The 20710-nt window shown below is 51.4% G+C and overlaps 2 protein-coding genes across 13 annotated transcripts in view; one reads left to right on the top strand and one right to left on the bottom strand.

Moving 5' to 3' along the window:
* Positions 1 to 1647, top strand: part of SPEN (spen family transcriptional repressor) — a 113165-nt gene extending 111518 nt beyond the window's left edge. For all 8 annotated transcript variants that reach the window (XM_043499765.1, XM_038377218.2, XM_038377219.2 and 5 more), the window contains one exon: positions 518 to 1647. In XM_043499765.1, coding sequence (XP_043355700.1) covers positions 518 to 649 — 132 coding nt within the window. In that variant the 3' untranslated portion in view covers positions 650 to 1647. The remainder of the gene's footprint in view (positions 1 to 517) is intronic.
* Positions 1648 to 15498: 13851 nt separating this feature from the next.
* ZBTB17 (zinc finger and BTB domain containing 17) overlaps positions 15499 to 20710 on the bottom strand; it is a 37223-nt gene continuing 32011 nt past the window's right edge. For all 5 annotated transcript variants that reach the window (XM_038377013.2, XM_043499907.1, XM_038377012.2 and 2 more), the window contains 5 exons: positions 19592 to 19712; positions 18425 to 18555; positions 17806 to 18021; positions 17098 to 17187; positions 15499 to 16035 (listed from right to left, as the gene is read on the bottom strand). In XM_038377013.2, the coding sequence (XP_038232941.1) occupies positions 15770 to 16035; positions 17098 to 17187; positions 17806 to 18021; positions 18425 to 18555; positions 19592 to 19712 (824 nt within the window). In that variant the 3' untranslated portion in view covers positions 15499 to 15769. The remainder of the gene's footprint in view (positions 16036 to 17097; positions 17188 to 17805; positions 18022 to 18424; positions 18556 to 19591; positions 19713 to 20710) is intronic.

A 20710-nucleotide genomic window follows, 5' to 3' on the forward strand; every position in this document is an offset into this window, starting at 1 on the left:
TAGATCAGTGGACACATTCTTCCAACTTCTGCTTCTTGGGGAGGTGGATTAACAACAGTGATGGGATAACTCTCCCACCATAGTAGTGAGTGTCTACAAAGAAGTGTTCCAGCAGTACAGCTAGTGAAGACAGCCTAAGACTGATGGGTGATATTGATTCCTAGAATGTCTGAAGCTCAGTTTTAGGGATGAAGAGCTGCAGCTCAGGTAATATCACTGTGTGATATCACAACCTAGGTCCTCTAAAGATCCAGCAAAGAGAGGGAAGTAAGGACTGCATTTAAGGTGGCTTTTTTTAAAATGGATATAAGCTTTTAAAAGCCAAAGCTTCCTATGTCACACTATTTGCGATTCACAGTTCACCTTCTAAATTTGGCATTGCTTGGTAGGATTTCCTCATTGTGGTGCCAAATAAGTTGTCTGGGTCTTGCCAGTGAGCTCACAGGGAAAAACAAATAAATATAGGGGTTCCTAGCTGTTTTTTCATCCTTGTCTTTATTTTTTCATTCTTTCCCAGCCTGCCTATGTTCTGCAGATATTCCCACCCTGTGAATTTTCTGAAAGCCACCTGTCCCGTCTCGCTCCAGATCTCCTAGCCAGCATCTCCAACATCTCTCCTCACCTTATGATTGTCATCGCATCGGTATGAGCTGTTTATTGGTTACTGACTTTTCCAAGGCCCTGCAGCAAAAAAGAGAGAGAGAAATTAATGACACAAGAAAATGCTGCCAGACTACCAGCCTCCTGCCCTAACCGGCCTCGATCAAACTGTTGCTGGGTAGTGATTTTGCTACCTTGTATGTTTACATATTGCTTTAGGTTATGGACAACTGATGCACTCAACAGGCGGACTGGTATTGGGTTTCTGTGCCTCCTTTTGGGGAAAATAAAGGATGGCTATATTTTTTATCAAAAAAGAAAAGAAAAAAAAAAAAGAACCTGAACTGCCTTTGCACTAAATTAGTGACTTGGACCTTTGCACAGTTGAAGACATGCTGTGACGTTATGGATGTCTTGACACACATTAACATGCGTTGTGGACTAAACGCAGGACCTGGGAACTTCTGCTGAAATCTGTGGGTCAAGGATCATTTCACACATTATCTTTTTTTTTTTTTTTTTTTTTGGATGTGACCCTTCCTCTCCTCCACTTCCCTCTGCTGCAGTCATCTTCTCTTCATCTGGGATGTACAGTTTACACTGAAAAAAATAAAACAAAAGGGAGAGCTATTTTCCTTCCTGGTGGGATATGCAGAACTGAATAGGCGTGTGTGTGTGTGTGTATATATAAATATATATATATAATATATATAAATATATATAATACTGACTTTAAAAAAATCAAATCCCCACAACATACATTTTTTTTTAATCTGTGCCAAAAATGTGTTTTCAGAGAAAATCTTATTTTCATACTCAGACTTTGTATTGTCACTCATTTGTAAGTGCGCTTCATTTAAACATTACCTTTCCTTGTCCCTCGTCTCACAATAAGTGGAAGTGTTATACACTTGTACAAAGACTTTTTACCCTCCTTCCTCCTCCTACCCTAACACTTATTAATTTATGGAACTGTTTTCTCAGCGCAGTTTTGTTTTGTGTGTCCATTGGATTACAAACTTTATTAAAAAATACAAAACATGTTGAGCCTGGATGTGATCCATCAGTTGCTCCAGAAGGGGAGGGAGAACACAAGGAGATTGAAAATTTGTGTGCAAGTTTGGGCCAGCCAGCATTGCTAATAAGCCACGTCCCCTACAGTGGATGTTTGCTGTTTCCCAAGTGTTTGTACATAAGAGCTTTTTTTAAATTTTTTTTTTTTGTTGGTGAGTTTCTTGTTTTAAAAAAAGAATTTTATCAAAGATCAAATCAAACTTCAGCCTTTGTTTTTTGTGGTGTAAATATTTGTAAAACTCCAAAGTATGGGTTTTTTTCTGGGTAATGTCGAAGGCACTTTTAATTTTGATACACAGAATAAACTACAAAACCTTCAACAGCACAAATGAGCATGTTCTAAGAAAAGCCTTGGTTTGTTTTAAGCAACTGTATCTTGTGTGTGTTCAGAACACATCACTGAAATACGTTTGAAGACTTGTGTCGGGAGTTGGAGCTAGAAAGTCCTTAGCGGTTTAAACAGCTGATGCTGAGGGTTCCGATCCTGCCATTGGATCCAACTGCACTGGGTTGGTGGGGGCTGTGTCCAATTGCAGAATGAAGGCCTAAGTGGAAAGTGGCTGCTGGGGCAACTGATTTCAGTGATGAGATTTATATGTGGCTTCCTATTTGTGAAACAATTTGAAACCAATCAGTAAGAAACTGCCCGTTTGGATTCTCTCCAATGTGACGAACCTCAGCTGAACTGGTCTTATTAAAGGAAAACTCCGGTGTGATATAAAAGACATTTTAATCATGACATCTTATTAAAAAGAAAGCACTAAAAGAAAGTGTTGAATTGTATTTAAGCATCAAGCAGGGAAGGTGTCTTTAAAGCCGGCTGTTAAATTAACCCAGACCATGTTTTAAATGATTAAACAACTCTTAATGTTAACTCAAATAAAAAAAAAAAATAGAACTTCTGTCAACACTTTGCTAGTGGGGACATTGCTTCTCTGATGCCTACTTAGCATCAGTAGCCCTTCCTGGGAAGTCTCTTTACAACAGCAGTCCCAGTGTGAGACAGCAATTCCACAGAATGGAAATGCAGACAAGTGACAGACTTGTGCAAGCAGTTTCACAAATGTCTTTCAACGATTCTGTAGTTCTCTAAGAGATCCATCATTAAGTGCTGGAGTCTTCCTTTAAACTTTGTGGTCAGTTTAAAAAGGAAAATCAGTGGAGAGCATTGCAGCCAGTGCTATGAAAAAGATCACATTACATGGTTAGCAGCCCACAAATGCAAACTGGACTGCCATTGCCTGCTCCAGTTTTGTCTGCTTTAAAAACGATAAAGGGAGCTTGCTTCTCCTTTGAGTTAAGCATAGATTTATGTGCTAAATCTCCCAATAACCAGGTGGTGATGAGTGTTCAGCACAGGAATAAATTTTAACTGAGCTCTTTAAAATTTTATTTTTCCTGTGTCTGAAATCCTGCTTGGTGCTTCCTGGCTCATGGAGGAGCGAAGAAGGATGGCCCAGTGATTATGATGATAGTCTGGGGCTCTGGAGACCCTGCTTCAATTCCCTGCTCTGCTGCAGGTTTCTTGGGTGACCTTGGGCAAGACAACTGTCTTTGTGCCTCAGTTTATCACCTATAAAATGTGGATTTTTAAATCTACATGAGCCTCAGATTTGTTAGTCGATGGACTATTGGTGTGCAGGCAGCTAACGAGGCAGAACCAGACCTGTAAGTCACTGATAGAAGAGGGCATGGCCAGCTACACTAAGGAGCCTGCTGGCTTTTTGTTCTGCCTCAACAACTGCAGAAAGCTTTCTTGGACCTTACTAGCAAAAGCATTATAAAGAGAAGAAAGAGGTTTTGGCTTTAAGTTTGCCTTCTCCAGCCTTCCCCATGCTGAGGATTTAATGGTCCAGTTCCTCTCTTCTGCAGAGACCTCATTGGTGGCCTTGCTCTCCCTTGCAGAGTGCAGCATGGAGGAGAAAGCAAAGGCACAGATGTGTGCTATCTGCTCCACCCCACTTGTGGAGTGCCTGGATGGGATCTCTGCCTATTCTGTGATCAGGAGCCCTGCACATCTCAGCTGGGCCAGGGACCTTGATGGAGTCCCTTTGCCAAACTAGGAGCAGCAAATCTAGACCCAGACCTGCAAGAACAGAGTCCTGAAGCAGGCTTCAGTTCCTTCTCCCAAAACAAAGGGGGGGGGGAAGGCTCCCCTTCTGAGGAATGGGACAACACACATGCAGCATGTGTGAGTGTGGCTCCAACTGTAGCCCACGCAGCCCCTCCCATCCTTCCCTCTCCTCTTCAAGAAGCAGAAAAGGCTGAAGAGGACTCAAAGGGATTCAGGGGCCAGACAGCACTGAACCCCTATGGGCTTCCCCTGCAGCATGCTACTAGTTTGTGCATGGGTTACCTCAGCCCCTGTGTTCCCACCCCACTGACATGGGGCTTCCCCTCCAGTGTTCAGTCCCAGCATATAGACTCAGATCAGAAGAGACCATCGTGATCATCTAGTCCGAACTCCTGCAGACTGCAGGCCACAGAACCTCTCACTCACTCCTGTAACAGATTCCTAACCTCTGGCTGAGTCACTGAAGTCCTTAAATCATGATTTAAAGACTTAAAGTTGCAGAGAATGCACCGCTTACACTAGTTTTAAACCTGCAAGTGGCCCATGCTCTATGCTGCAGAGGAAGGGGAAAAAAAAACACCCCAGGATCTCTGCTGATCTGACCCAGGGAAAAATTCCTTCTCAACCCCAAATATGGCTATCCGTTGTCCTGAGCACATAGACAAACCCACCAGCCAGACAGCTGGGAAAGAATTCTCTGTAATAACTCAGAGCCTCCCTTCTAGCCTCCCATCACTGATCATTGAGGATATTTGCTACTAGCAGTTGCAGGTTGGCTATATGCCATTGCAGGCAAACTCATCTCCATAAACTTACCAAGCTCAGTCTTGAAGCCAGTTAGGTTTTGTGCCCCCACTGCTCCCCTTGGAAGGCTGTTCCAGAACTTCACACCTCTGGAGCTTGATCTCTCTGGGAAGTTTTCACCTGAGCAGCGGAGTCAAGAGTGTGTTGAATCCTAGGATTTACCATCATGGACCCAGACCTGACAGCAATTTTTCTCCAGAGATAGTCCCTTTGTGCACACTTGGTCAAAGCCTTCCTCTCAGGAAGGGCAGGCAAGGGATTCAAAGCTGGGCAGCAGATGGGTCAGGACCAGGATATCTGGTTCCCCCCCAGTCAAGAGACCCCTTAGCTCTCCCAGCAAGAGATCTTGTGAGAATCTGACGGCAAGCATCCATGGGGCAAAGTAGAGAGAAGGGAAGGAGGAGCAGGTACCAGTTCCTGTGGTCATTGGGCTTGTGCCATGTCTTCATCGGAAAAACAAAGACCCCTAGAAAGATTGCAGTACTCAGAAAGGCTAAACCCAGATACAGAAGTCCTTCATCTCCATCTGTTTGTCTTCTGATGCTGATACTCCAGGAAGGGGCACGAAGCACAAATCCAGATCCTGCAGGCCCAGAAGTCTGTCTCTCCCTGGGAGGAGGGACAACTTTCAGATTCCGAACAGGAAGCAGAAATAGCAGGAAAAACTCCAGTTGGAATTCTTTGAATCCATGCTTCAGAGGAGAGTATCTAGTTCACAGTCCCCTCCTGAGGACCCTCTTGGTCAGAGAGAAGGCGGCAGCTGAGAAGAGCAATGACACCACCTCGTAGTAGCCCTCGGGATAAAACGTGGAACTTGGAATTCATCTGGACTCGGCCACAGTGGATGTGGTCAAGGAGAAAAGGGGAGTTCCCAGGAAAGCGGAAGAGCCAGGTGGCTAAGAAGTGTTACCAGGTGCACTAGTCCTGTTCAGATTTTGTTTCCCAAAAGCCAGTGTGACAATGATGTACTTAGTTAAGGACATAGTGATACCAAAGGGCTGCATAGGTAGGACACAACACTTAGGAGAAACTTGGGCTTCCTCCACATCCCTGAGAGCTCTTGATGCATCCACATGCTTAGCCTAAGCAGTACTGGCCTGTACGGATGGCCTATCCTTCAAATACTGGAAATGCCTCTGTTGGAGGCCATGCTCAGAAATATCTCCCTTTATTTCCGACTCTCTTCTTGGGATGCCTTTCACGAATCAGCAAGAACCAGGGGCTCCAACATGCTGTTACCTGTCAGCATAGGTGGCTTTGCAACTGGACACAGATGCCCAGGCGAAAGGGAGTGTAGTGTCAAAGCATTTGGGGATCCAATGAATAAAGCAGTGGCTAATTCCTCAGATGAAGCAAAGACGACCCTGCCAAGCCCCGCAGGAGGCTAGCAGACGAGACAATCCCAGCTACTCATGCCGAAAGTGCTCTAGAACAAGAGGGGTCCGAGGCAGGGGTGACACATCCACAAGATGATCTGGCCCTACCAAACATAACATGATTCACCGCCAAAGCAGATAGACGGGCTACCGTGTAGGTGGTCATTGCCAACCATTTGCAAATTGTTGGCTCAAATTTTCCAGCAAGGGTGTCGGGCACTGGATCTATTCGGTTCTGCTTCCAGATTTATCCTTTCTCTCACCCCCAAGGACCCTCAGGAGAGAGGGGAAATGCAGTCAGCTATCTTTCACCTCCTGCAGATGTGATAGAGAGGGGACAAAGTTTGTACTCTGCTTCCCAGTCAAAAAGCAATCCCAGGGCACTGCTCAACTGAAAGTGTCTCCTTAGGTAGAAGAGGTCCCAGAATGCTTCAGTCGGCAACCTAATAAATACCAGAAATCTCATTTGCAAGCCAAGGTATATTGGATGTCATACAATAATGCTTTCCTGATGTGATCCAAAACATCCTGAGATAATTACAGCAACATTTCATAATGAGAAACCCAAATTCCTTTTGAAGTACTACAGTCAGCTTGAAATCAGTTAATACTTTTTGCTAAAAACTATTTTCAGTGTGATCGGCCCGAGTACCCTGTGACAATTTGTGGTTTTGCAATCACATTTTCCTTAGTTTTCAAAAATGGTTTTCAACCCTTGTCGCTGTCTGAAAGACCTCCACAAGCAGGGGCAGATGCCTAAACAGGAGAAGCAGTGAAAGTGACCATACACACAGTGCTGTCACATGTACAAAGCAAACAGGAGGAAAGCAGACAGGTATATGGTTTTTTCTCCAGTTTCTTGGGTGCTGTGTGTAGAAGTAGTAGTTTTGTGTGTAACAAGCAGGTAAACACGTTCAGATGAATATTCACTTCTTCGTGCCCCCTTTCACTCTCGCAGCACCACTGTGCCATTGCTAGTGCACTTAATACTATTCTCAGTAGCTTGCTCATTCCCCCAAATGACTGGGAGGCCCAGTGTGCAGGACTGCATCTTGCAAAAGGAGCACACTGTTCAAAAATTGGATTATCCATTACAAATTATGTAGCACCTCTGAAGCACTGATAGTGTTAACATTGTACAAGGCACAAAATACAGACCCCCTCCTGCCCTGAAGAGCTTACAATCAATGTACTTTGTATGTACAGGAGAAATGTACCCTGTTTAGTTTGATAACACTAAGCCCTGATCCTATAGGAATAACTCCATTGGGTTCAGTCATAGGCGTGGAGCCTTAGTTTGGTTTAAATTACTAGATTTTATCATGTACTATTGAACGTGCTATAATACTGTAAAGATCATGGAATCAGGAGACCTCACTAAAGTGGCTACTATCAAACCTTTGCTGAGAAATGAGGCAGATACTGCCCTTTATGGTTTCATAGCATTCAAGGCCAGAAAGGACCATTACGTCTAGTCTTACCTCTATATTATAGGCTATTAAATTTAATCTGATATCTCTATAAAGCCCAAGGACTTTAGTTAGACTAAAGATTTACAGTCCACAGGAGAGCTAACTATGTGCCACAGGGCACAGGTAGAGGACAGGGGTGGCCCAGGTGCCACCAATGCCCAAGACAGGAATCTGGGGAGAAGAGCAGATGTTTAAATGACCTCGGCCTACGGGTAGGCAACATGTCTTTTGCCAGTCCGCAGTCACCATGGACAACAAGCATAAAAAGACGGATTCTTTAAACCTAGCCTGGGAACTGAGTGAAACACAGTGATCCCTGGAGTGGGAAATCCATGTGCTGGGATGGCCTGGTAGAAAGCGGGGCCGGGAACACCCACCATCACAGAGGTAGCATGTGACTAGAGCCTGTCTGATAGTAATGCAGCACTGCACTTGGCATACGCATGACAGAGCTTGCATTCCTTGGAGGGATTAAAATACTCCCACTTGAGTACCTACTTTCTCTCCTGTCCTACCCCAAATTCTGTGTTAAATTCCTCTATTTTCTCTCCTTAAACCCAATCCTTCTCCCAAGCCAGCCTACTTCCTCCCTTCAGGCCGTCCCCGTGCCTGCACCCTGGTTCTTCCCTTGGCCCACTGCTGTCATGCACTTCTGGTTGAAACTGACCATATTTCACCGCACCTGCTGCAGGTTCTTAGCTCAAGCTTTTGGTGGGAAACTGGCAGCAGAGACGTGAGTTACGTTGCATTATCCACTTTAGACAGAGCCCTTAGAAGTAGCCAGTTTCCCAGTCTCCTCTGCTTGGGAACTAAACCGCTGCCAAAGGGCTAGCTGGCTGGCTGATATTCGGGGCAGAAGTGGCTAGAGGTGCTTTGTGACTCTGCCCATTCATGCATCTCTGCATCTGGCAGTGTTGCTATGCTGAGCCCCTTGCTGAGAATTCTTGAGACTGAGCTTTCCTGCTGTGGCTGTTGCACGGAAAGATCCTGTAGCCAGAACCGGTGCACGGCTGAGGGAATGTGGCTGATGTGTGAACCCTGCCGCATGCACAGGTGCGTCTGGGATTCACCAGCCCTTTTAAAACCATAATTGGGTTTAACAAGAGGAAGTGGAGTATCTGTTGTGCAGAGGGGAGAGGGGCTGTGGGAATTGCCACACTCCCTGGATGGTCTGTGACCTGCTGTTTTCTCTAGCCAAACACAATATTATGGGCTGTGGGCCATACAGCTTTCATGTACTTTCTTGCACCCCAAACCCTGCTTTTCCTCTGGCATTTATAATGGTGTTAAATATATAAAAATGTTTTTAATTTATAAAGGGGGTTGCACTCAGAGGCTTGCTATGTGAAAGGGGTCACCAGTACAAAAGTTTGAGTACTACTGCTCTAGTGGGTGTAATATCAGCAGGCTGCAGTACTGAGAGAGGCTGTGGCCTAGGGGTAGGTGTGAGGGGGTACCTTCTGTTGTGCTGAGGTACTTGAACCGCGCTCACACCAGAGTAGCCAAGCGCCTTCCATTCATGAATTCGGTGACGTGACTGACAGCTGTCTCCTGCCCACTTAGGAGCCAAGAGCATGGGGCGGGGGGGGGGGGGTTAGAAAGCCCCAGGATTCCAAGCAAGAGTTCTGGGCAGCAAAGGACCCAGAAACAGCTGGAGGCCACTAGACCTGTAGGAAACCAGCGTGGAGGGGTAAAGGGAAGAGGAAAGCCTGGTCTATGCTATGAAGGTTGCCATATAGCTAATTGGCCAATTTCTAGCATACATGTGATTTTGCTACTCTAACTTATACCAGTTCCCTGAATGAAATAAACTACACTGGTAAAAGGATTTTTAAACCGGTATAATTGCATCTGCCCGAGGACTGTTGCTGGTATAAAAACATCATACAAAAAAATCCCCTGCCCCCTTAACTGATATTACTATCCTGGAGAGACAAGATGGCTGAGGTGATATTTCATTGAACCCACGGCTGTTGTGGGGACAGACAAGCCTCCAACTTCTCTCTCTCACCACCAGAGGTGGGTCCAATAAAAGATTTTTACCCCACCCATCCTGTCTCTCTAACCTCCTGGGAGGGACAGCTCCACAACTCTGCCGATGACAATAGTTTGTTTAAAGGCTGTTCAGCTGTTTTTAAAGCTCTCTGATCTGAAGGTTCCAAAGACTTGATTTGCTCAAAGCCTGTTTGGGACTTTCCCCTGGGTCTGGGCCTGATCAAAGAGGAAGTTAAAGGTGTTTTGTTTGTTGAAACCCAGCAGACAAGCGGGGTTGGGATTTGGTTTCTCCTTAGAAAACAGAAGGAACCCGAGACTTTGACCCTGACTGCACAGGCAGCCAGGGACTTGGCTCCCTGAACACAGAAGCTCAGTGATTTGTGATTTTTAACTCGCACCCAAGGGAAAAAAGAACCTGATTCAAGATAATCCCTATAAAGGAATTTGGAGAAATTGCAATTTGATGCTATGGTTAAGCTGGGAGTTGGGGGGGGAGGGGGAAGGGGGTGTGGATAATGGAGGAAGCCAGAGCTATGGAGAAGTTTACATTTGCATCAGGATTAAAATTCCTTTGTATCCCACGTGAAGATTGAATTTATCCTCTAAATTAGATACAGAAACACTTCAAGGGGCAACTGAATATTCTATGTACTTTTTTTTAAATGTAAAATCTTGGCTTTGCTTTTTTAAAAACCCCTCCTCTTTGAAATGTTGGCTAGTGTCCCAGCTCATTGGGTTCGAGAACGGCTGGCCCAAGACAGCCACGCATATGTCTGTCCTAGGCCGGAGCTAGGCCCATGCATCACTTAAACCCACTGCATAGGCCTCATGCTGGCCCCCCTTCAGCCATGCTGTGGATTATGATTGTGATCCAGCAATGCAAGGCTCTGCTCCTACCATCTTCTTATCCTCTGCTGAACTAGCTTTGACTCCTGACCTGGTTTGACCCCATGTGTCCTCTTACATGTGCTGTCCTTTGCTGTGCACCATTCCACATATTGTCTTACAAGGAGGGTGTGTGGTAACGGGAAGGTGCAAGCCCTGCTCAATGAATAGCAGTGGATATAAAGTGCTTTGAGATCCTTGTTTAAAATGTGCCAGGTTGAGGCCGGGCAAGGTCCCCTTTCTCCCAAGCCCCTTTCTCCAGCATGCTGTTTCTCTTGCTCAGCAGAGTGGATTCCCCTGATATGATTCTGGTGAAGTGTCAGCTCCTAGATGGGCCTTGGAGACACCTGTCTCTCCAACAGGGCCATTGGCTTTTCCTGCTTTCAGGGACAGCACGGCCCTAATCAGACCCCCAGAATCCCTTGACAGACCCCGTCAGAGATGATTGCGCTGAGCTGCTGCAAAGCAGCAATGGGTCCCTGAGCATTAGCTCACCCTGGGCTTTGCTGCTAATCAGCCTCTTCCTTGTTCCAGCTGCTGGATCTTTTCAGTGAAAGCACTGGGAAGAATCTTCTCGGGCCTCGGTGCCAGCAGGAGTTCATTAGGGTGCTCTTTGAAAAGGGGAAGGAGGCGCTTGTGAAAATCCAGGCCAGCGGGCGATGTCGGTGAGTCTTACAGCTATTGAAGTAGCAGCGAAGAGCTGCAGTTGTGGACCAGGACTCCCTTGGGCTAGACTCTGCATTGCCCCAGAAAAGAGAGAGGTCCTGCCCCAAGGAGCTGCAGACAGCAGCAGTGCAGGGGCCTGCTGGAGCAGGGCAAATTTCACCCAGCAAGATGGAAAAAGCCCTTCCATTACATCTACCAACCCCTCGCACCTTGCACTATGGCTTACCCGACCTGCTGCCACTCAGAACGTAGCTCGCAGCCACTGGGGTTTGCTCTCCCTATACAGCAAGACCGTAATGCCCTGGGCAGCGATCCCAGGGCTGGTTTTGGTCAGTTTTACACTGGAATTAAATAGAAATTTGTACATCAGTTTTTGTGGGTGTCATCAACCTTCCAGCGAGCTTGAAAAGGTCCAGTTGGCCAGAGAGCTCCCATAAAATCCACTGAGCAGTGAGCTGCCTGTCTTAGTTCCTAGGTGATCCCCTCATGGCTGCATTTAAATGCCTAGGAATAACAGCGCGTCCCTAAGAGAACAGGATTGGCCAGTCCAGTAGCTCCTCTGATCTGCCTTGTGGATATTGGTTTAGTGAGAATCGTTCCAAAACCAGTGCTCCATGCAGCTGCTCTTCGGAGTGATTGGGCCATTGTTTCCCCTAGCCCTGCCTGCATGTGATTAGGGTCCAACTGCAATTTGTGTATGAGAGCGAGAGTCCCTAGTCAATACTCGGAACAGCAAAATCCCTAGATGCCTTGGACTTGTCCTGTAAAAAAGCATGGCTAATCTACTTAGGCTGCAAAATGTACATCCCACAAATACCAGCTGGTTCCGCTGCGGGGAGGGGAGCGTCTCTCAGCTACAGGGCTCAAAAGAGATTTGTTCATAGGGCTGAGACATGATCTGTCTGGAAAGCTGCCCCCACCCCCACCCCCTATAGACAGAAGATCAAAGGCTTAATTCCCACAGTTGCTTGATACATCTTCCTAGCCACCCTAATGGGGTTGCTTGTGTTGGCTTTTTAAAATAGCTGGAATGATGAAGGATTTTACTGGAGCTGAATTAAAGCTGCTTCCCTGATAGTTCCCAATCCCAGCCACCCTCTTACCCAGACTGCAAAGTGCCCGGTGCCAACTCTGGGCAGTTCATGTGACCTGACTCTGAGTGAGGTGGGACTGGGCTGGGAGCTAGTTGTGAAAAAAATAAAATCCTCACTCGTTTCTGCCAGAATGAAGACGGTTGAGTTAATGCTGAGGGACTTAATGCCCTAGAGCAGCTAAGTGGGGGGCTCTGTGTGACAGCGCCCCGCTGCCGGGGCTTTGGAGAACTTTTGAACAACGGCTGAGTTGCCAGCGTGTCTGCACCAGGGCTGTTAGGCTGGCTCAATAGGGTTGCCACCTGTCTGGTTTTTGGCTCATGTGTTTGGGGGCAGGGCCAAAAGCTGAGGGGTGCTACAGTTCTGGCCGGGGCTGGGCTCTCAGCCCACTGCCCTGCTCATGGCCCTGACCAAGCTCTTTCTCAGTCCCCCGACCCCGGCCAGGGCCCTGTGGAGGTGTCTTACCTTAGCCCTGCAGCGGAGGGAGGCTGAATGGTGCAGTCAGTGGTTAGGATCCTCATCAGCAACCCCCATGTGCAGCGCCTTGCTCTGCTCTGGCCAGCTTGCGTGTTCCTGGGCACGTCCCTGCCCTTCACCAGGTCTCCTCTGCCCACTGACAGGTGCGTGGGCCAGAGCCAATAGCAGCCGTAGCCCACTGGAGCCCCATGGGGCAGAGCAGCCCACCCATGTGAGCCAGGCCCCACAGGGTCCAATCCTACAGGCCAAGTTTGCCTCAACACCTTCCCTCCCCTGCCTCTGCAGCCAGGGCCCAGCGCCTTAATGGCGGGTTGCACCCTAGCACTTACCTTCCCCCCCAATCTCCAATTGACCTTTGCAGCAGCTGTTACGTCTGCTGACAACCGTGGAACCCCCCTCCCCAGGTCATGGCAGATGAGGCGCCAGCCTGCTTCAGCCCATCCTACAAACTGCTGATCTTGGACTAGAGTTCCACCAAATGCATCTGATGAAGTGAGCTGTAGCTCACGAAAGTTTATGCTCGAATAAATTTGTTAGTCTCTAAGGTGCCACAAGTACTCCTTTTCTTTTTGCAAATACAGACTAACACGGCTGCTACTCTGAAACCTGTACAGCTCGGTGCAGATAACCACAGGCATGCCCCTGATGGCTTCTCTCTTCACTGCATCACGTCCCCATGAGTGCCTGGACCACAGCCAGCCCCCTGCTGCCACAGCCTTTACTCCAGTAATAGACCTGGCTTTGCTCCCCGCACCCAGATTTGCGGTTGTAGCATCAGGTTCCTGCGATTTAGCCCCTCTCTGAGGTTGGACCCAGCAGTGGGATCGCATGTGCTGTACTGCAGCCTACTGGACAGACAGGGAACTGCAGGCACTGTGTCTGGAATGGCTTGCAGAGAAGAGCTGGCAGGTTGGGGATTGGCACCTTGGCCACAGGCAGGTCAGTTGTTTGGTGCAAACTGCTCCCTGCCAACACCACTCACTGGGGGAGGTGACAGGCCAGACCAGCAAGGCTGAAATGCTGAGAGCCGCCAACCCAGCTTTGCCCACCCGTGATACTGAGCCTCCTACACTAGCTGACCAGCTCAGTGGGGTCAAACTAGGTGGGGGATGGGAAACTACTAAGGAGCCAGGGTCCCACTTTGCCCTTGGTGTCCGTGCTTACTGGCCCTTGCACGGCCTTAGTGGACTCTGGGCTCCTGTGGGTGCCAGACAATGTCCCCCATTGCTCATGCACACGTGGTGCTGTGCCTGAGAGCAGGGGCCACATCCATGGCCCAGGAACCCATTCTGCACTGTACAGAGACCGTCCCTGTGCCCGTCCTGGCCCCTTTGGGAGGAGTGGTGCACTGGGAACATATGTTGCTGCTAATACGTCTCCCTCCAGCTGCCAGGGCCAGCGGTTGCGTTTGTGCAGAAACCCTCCCAGCCGGCCACATGCCCTTGCTGGGGCTGGCAGAGTTGAAGCTGGGGCTGGCAGAGCCCCGCCCGTGAAATCCCCATCATGGGAGCGGTCTGCCAGGGGGCTGCAGGCTGATTGGGCAGAACCCCTTGGAGAGCAGGTAGGTATCAAGTGTGGCTGGTGGGCATGGAGTAGGGGGAGCTGGTTTCCTACTGGGGGAAAGTGCTGACTCTATGGGCCTGCAGCATGAAATTCCACAGCCCAGGTGGAGGCAGCGAATGCTGCCAGCGCCCACCTTGGGGAAGCAGCTGGAGAGGAGGCCAAGCTGCAGGGCCCAATCTTACCTGGGGCCCCTGTGCTGAGACAGCTCCCACAGGAGCAGGTTTCAGAACCTGCAATATCCAGGGTGGACACAGCCCAGCACCAGCCTCCCTATAGCTCCGGAGCGACATCCCACTGCCGTCGCTCCCAGACTGAGCTGTTCTATAACAACGTCCTTCCCCTTCCTGGGCTCTCGGACAGGTCGCTCTTCGCACTGTACCTCGCCTTAGCGGCTGAGTCCTTGAACAAGTGTCACTGGCCAGAGCGAATGTGACTGCACAGGGAGGGGGCCAGCCGAGCAGCTGGTTCCCCCTCTCGCCCTGCTCCCCCAGGGCCTCTCCACTGTTTCTCATTCCATGAATTAGCTCAGCCCCCCACCATTTAACTGCCTTGTGATCAGCTCTTCCTGTCTTGCCCGAGGCCCCGTTCGTAGGGCCAGTGACCCACAGGTACAAATCACCGAGGGACGATGTGGAATCCCCATCGCTGGAGGGTTTTAAGAACAGGAAAGCAAACCCCAGTCAGGGATGGGCTAGATCAGTGGTTCTCAACCCACGGCCTGCAGGTAGCCCAATCAGCACACAGCTGTGGTCCATGTGACATCCTCAGGGCCATACAGATAGTATATATATTGTGTGGATGTGGCCCACATAACACACAGAGGGTTGTATATGTGGCCCACAATGGTAGAGAGGTTGAGAACCACTGGTCTAGATGATACTTGTCCCGCAGCAGTGCAGAGGCTGGACTAGATGGCCTATCGAGGTCCCTCCCAGCCCCACATTTCTACGATTCTAAGGCGCAGCAGCAGGGGCTCCCCTAGACGGCCCTTCAATCCGATGGGCCTGAAACTGGCTCCATGGGAGGTGTCACGGCACTGAATGAGCTTGTGGGCAGCAGATGGGGATGAAGTTCTGTCTGGCCAGCGTCTTCTCGGGCTGTGCAAGCTTCCCTCAGCCCAGCTATGCTGCAGTGAAGCTGAGCCAACTCTAGTCACCCAAGCAGAGAGCTTTTGTACAGTTCTCACCCTACAATCCCCCTTCGTTAGGCCAGAAATACCCGGTAACATCCAGCAGTCTCAGAACAGCCCCGGGCCACAGCACATGGCTCAGTCCCTGGCCACGGGGTTCGCCTGGCTTTGCCCAAGGCTGGAAGCGGAAGTGTAGCTTTATAGCTCACCCCAAGTGCTCAGGGAGGTTTGAGTGCAAAAGGCAGAAAGCAGAGACAGCACCAGTAGGCCGGGGAGGGGGGTCGGTTTTAAATAGGATTTAGAAAATAAGGGATTTATTTTTCTCTAGATATTACACAACTTAGTGTGATTTCTCTCATTACAGAAATACATTTTTTACATCATTCCATGGAGTTGTCTTTAAATAACTGGTCAGGACGTGACCAGCAGCTGACTCGGCAGCGCCCCCATGTGGGCTCCTGCTTCTTTTTCAGACCATTAGTAGCCAAATGCTGTAGCATGATCAGTCTCCTCTCCTGGTTCCCACTCCCGGGGGCATCCTGACTGGCCCGGGTGCTGCTGATTCACTCTGTAGGGTTCTGGCACTCTTCAGCCATGGGGGTCTGCACCTCCGCCCCATCGCGGGCTCGGAAGAGCAGCTCCCCTGACTGGATCACCTGCTCAGCCTGCCACGTGGTGGCGGCTCCGTACTGCTGGTAAAAGTCCGTGTCCGCCTGGAACATCACCAGGGCCTGCGCCGTGTGGATCCGCACATGCTGGGCCAGGCTGTTGGCATCCAGGAACTTCTCCCCGCACGAGTCGCAGGCGTAGAGGATCTGGGTGTTGGGATCTGTAATGAAGGGGGGAAGTGACTCACCCAAAGGCCGTGCAAATGGACAGATGCCCTGGGAGCCAGGGCTGGGACCCTGCCCCTGCTCACACACAGCATGACCCTCTCATGAAGAAATCCACCCACCGGGGGAAAAGTCCCCATGCAGGGAGTGCAGGAGGGACCCAAAGGGCTGAGTTCTTTACACACTAGACCGGCCATAGCCCTGGAAATCTCTAGGGAACCACCCTGCCCAGTCCCCAGGGGATGGGCTAAACAGTTAGCAGGGATGGAAGGACTGAGGAGCGTGTTCAAACCAGCCAACCAGAGGCCAGGGTTCCCCACGAGCCAGACAGCAGGAGTGCTGTGTTGCTTGGCCCCCCTCCCCTGTTAAAAACCCTGTGAGGATCCTGTGCAGCCCAAAGTGTCGCCCAGCCCCCATCACCGTCAAGCCTAGACTCCAAGGGCAGAAGGCACCAACTTGCTCTGCTCTGGACCCCATCCCCATGGCCCTAGTGGACAGGAGAGTGGAGAACCCTGAGTCTTCTGATCCTTTAACTGCCCGCGTGCGGCTCTGTGTCACCCCAGCTCTGCAAACAGCTGCCTTCACTTTGCTAAGCTCAGCAGGGAAATAACTGCGGCTGCCTCCCGGCACGAGCTGGGCCAGCAGAGAGGGGCTGGAGACGCAAGGTGAAGGCGGAAGGATGTTGCAGAGGGATCAGGAATCTCTGTGCTGGAGGATTAAGCCCTGCATCAGTGAGAACAGCCGCGAGGACCTGCTCCGAGAACAAAGGGAGCCCTGCAAACCCCTGCAGTGAGTCAGCCCGGAGGCTCCCGGCTAGCGTGGGGAGGGTGCATTGACGGACGCTCCCCAAATGTGTGGGCTGTTCCTAGAACGCCACTGGACCACTGGAGTTCAGCATCTCCTCTCTGGGGCTGAAGCAGGTCCCAGGTTTGCTCCGCTTGGAACAATCGGTATGTGGCCGGGAAATGCCCCCTATAGGCTCAGGAATAGGGACCCCCCCGTGTGCACAGACTGGCATCTCCCCTCCCCCAGAACGCAGCCCTTCAGCTGCTCCTCACCTGCTTCCTGCACCTGCTTCACAGCCTTGGTTATCTCTGCCTTAAGTGCTTCGGTCTCGTCTGCCGTCACGGCGGCCGTCACAGGGACCACTGCAGTTTCGGGAGGGGAGAAGGAGGGTGACTTGGCCTGAATGAACCTCGGTGCTCAGCCACCCCCTTCTCCGGCCAGGCTGCCGGCTGATCTAGCTCAACAGCCCACGTGGGGCCCACAGGCGCAGTCCAGTCCCTGCCAGTCCAGACCCCTGTTCCATTCCGGTGCTGGCGGAAGGGGACAGCTCCACAAGCCTAGAGAGCAGGGGCAGCTGGTGCAGCAGCAGGGCGGGTGTCCTGCCTCATGCCAACGAGCATGGAGCCAGCCCTAGAAGCGAGAGGGGGACTCCCTCGGCAGGCGGTTCTGACTTTGGCTGCTGCTGAGCCTGCCGACAGGCGGGCAGTTAGTGCCAACACGGGGGGTGAACTGGCCATGGGACCTACAGGGCAGCCGAGCTGTGTTCAGATGGTGACGACCCCCAGCCATGCTCTACAGTGCAGCAGACTTGAGCCAGAGACCGAGAAGGGGAAGGGCCCTGGGTCCCCAGGGGGAGGCGAGAGCCTCGGAGAGCCCCAGCCAGGTTTCCCTTTGGTGCAGCAGGCCCCTCCCGCCCCACGCCCAGAGCAGGGAGGGCGGCTCCCGCTCTGCTAACGGTGCAGGGAGACTCCCAGGCTCACCTGTCAGCTGCGTGACCGCTGTGGCTGCCAGCGCCTCCGTGGCTAAGGTGACCATGTCGTCTGAGGCCACGGTGACGATGTTGACCTCATCGCCTTCCTCCGGCTCCAGGATCTTGATGCCGGCCTTGCCCTGGTGCACGGTTTTCACGTGGGAGCGCAGGTTGTCCACGCGGTTGAAGCCACGGCCACACTTGTCGCAGAGGAACGGCTTCTCTCCTGCACGGAACCAAGCCCCGGCCTGGGTTAGCTCTGCAGGGAAACGCTACAGGAGGGGGGATGGAGGCGGATAAGGGGCAGGGCCGGGGGATCGGTCACAGCCTGTTGGATGGACGCCAGGGTCATTTCAAGGGCACAGAATAATCAAGACCCCAAACACGGGTGAGGAGCAGGACTGCCGGGATCCCCCTCCCCTCCCTCTCCCAACCCAGCGTTTGCCTGGCTCTGACCCATGGTATCTCCCCATGGCTGTGCGGGGGCAGAGCTGCTAACGAGTGGGACATGATTCTCTGGTGCCCAGCAAGAAGGGTCTTCTCCCCATGGGATTTCCAGGTTGCGGGGCCCAGCAGTTCCCAGGTGGGGGAAGAAGCTGTGTCTGCCGGAAGGGGGAGGCGGGACCCACCGGTGTGGATGATGATGTGCTTGGAGAGGTCGCCCACATTCACGAAGGCCTTGTTGCACACGTTGCATTTGTGCGGTCGGATGTTGTCGTGGTGACGGATGTGGTTGGCCAGCTGACTGGACTGGACGAACCTAGTGGGGAGGAAGGGGTAGGCCGCTAGTGGGGAGCCGAGGGAGCTGGGTGCAGTCTGAGGACCCCAGCACAGAGATCAGTCTGACACATTGGCCTCCCCTGAAAGCAGAGAGAAGGCCTGGCTCAGAGCCCACAGCCTCTTCACTGAGCTGACCCAGTGCAGCCCTGCAACGGCTGGGAGCATTCGGCAGGTGGGCACCTTGTGCCTCCAGGTTCCCACCGCCATCCCTGCCCCTTTAAACCAGAAAGGGACGGCATAAGTTCATCAAATGGCCCCCGAATGTGGAGCCCCATCATAAAAATCCCCAGCCCTGGACAGAGAATCATTCTGACAACACGCAGTCAAGCATGGGCCAGGCTAAGAAATGGCAAAATCATGCCCCCCCGACCCTGCCCCACTCTGCACTTTGTCCAGTGCCAAGTGCCACGTGTCCTGGCACAAGCAGAGATGGGCCTGGGCTGTGCTCTGAAGGTTAGTCCCTCGGAGCTAAGAGCCCCACTGAGAACCCTTAGCCTGCGTCCCCTGCCATATGCAGCCCAACCCCGCAGCTGATCTCAGGACCAAGGGGTACCAGCGGGGCTGAGAGGAGACCAGCTCCCAGAGAGCCTGGGCCCAACCACAGAGCTGTGATCTCCCCCACTGCGGGCACTCCCTGGGAATGGAAGCAGTCCCTTGGCACCAGGCTGGCAGACCCCTCCCATCATCCTCAGCTGGGCACAGCAGCTCATGTGCTTCACTGGCGAGTCCCCCGGACTAGTCGGGCGCTCACCCCGCTCCTCCCCGGGACCATAAGGAAAAGAAAGCACCAAACCAACGAAAGTAACTGTGCCTCTGCCAGGCCGGAGCTGGATCCTGTGCAGCGGGCGAGAGGCCCAGGCTGCAGGGAAGCAGGAGCACACGTGGGCAGCAGGGGATCCCGATGGGGCTGCAAGAATTGAGCCCCATTCCTGTATTTATTGGGCTAAGATCCAGGGCTGCCTGGGAGGGAGGCGGGGCCCAGCCAGGCGCTTGGGAAGGGGGGGGGGGGGGCTCACCTCTTGCCGCAGCGCTCACACACGTAGGGTTTCTCTCCAGTGTGCTGGCGCACGTGGGCGATGAGGGAGCTGGCCTGCGTGAAGGCCTTGCCACAGATCAGGCATTGGCAGGGCTTCTCGCCTGGGGAGAGACGGGGAGAGCTCACACAGCTCAGCAGCCAGACGCACCAGCCCTCCAACCCCACCCATGCCTACGGCCAGGGGGATGCCACCCCATCCAGCTGCCCCACACATGGCCATAGGGGCAGCGGTCTAGAGACCCTGGGGGCTCTGCTGCTTCAGGCCTTTCCCAAGCTGGTGGAAAGAAGCAGCTCACTTGACTCCTAGGGGCCTGAAATGAAGAGCTCTGGGATGGACGGACATGGGCGCTTCACACGTGCTTGGGAGGCCCAAGGGGACACATGAGCAGCTCCGAGGAGCCGACTCTCATTCAGACATGACACAACATAAGAATAGCCAGACTGGCTCAAACGCAAGGTCCATCTAGCCCAGTATTCTGTCTACCGACAGTGGCCAGTGCCAGGTGCCCCAGAGGGAAAGAACAGAACAGATAATCATCAAGTGATCCATCCCCTGTCACCCATTCCCAGCTTCTGGCAAACAGAGCCTGGGGGCATCTCTGCCCATCCTGGCTAATAGCCATTGATGGACCTATCCTCCATGAACTTATCTAGTTCTTTTTTGAACCCTGTTATAGTCTTGGCCTTCACAACGTCCTCTGGCAATGAGTTCCACAGATCGACTGTGCGTTGTGTGAAGCTATACTTCCTTTTGTTTGTTTTAAACCTGCCGTCTCTTAATTTCATTGGGTGACCCCTACTTTTGTGTTATGAGAGTGGGTAAATAACACTTCCTTATTCGCTTTTTCCACTACAGTCATGATTTTATAGGCCTCAATCAACTCTCCCCATTAGGCATCTCTTATCCAAGCTGAAAAGACCCAGTCTTTTTACTCTCCCCTCACACGGAAGCCGTTCCATACCCCTAATCATTTTTTTGCCCTTTTCTGAACCTTTTCCAATTCTAAAGGAGTACTTGTGGCACCTTAGAGACTAACAAATTTATTAGAGCATAAGCTTTCCTGAGCTACAGCTCACTTCATCGGATGCATTTGGTGGA

Source organism: Dermochelys coriacea, chromosome 18 (assembly GCF_009764565.3).
Source record: "Dermochelys coriacea isolate rDerCor1 chromosome 18, rDerCor1.pri.v4, whole genome shotgun sequence".
Lineage (NCBI taxonomy): Eukaryota > Metazoa > Chordata > Testudines > Dermochelyidae > Dermochelys > Dermochelys coriacea.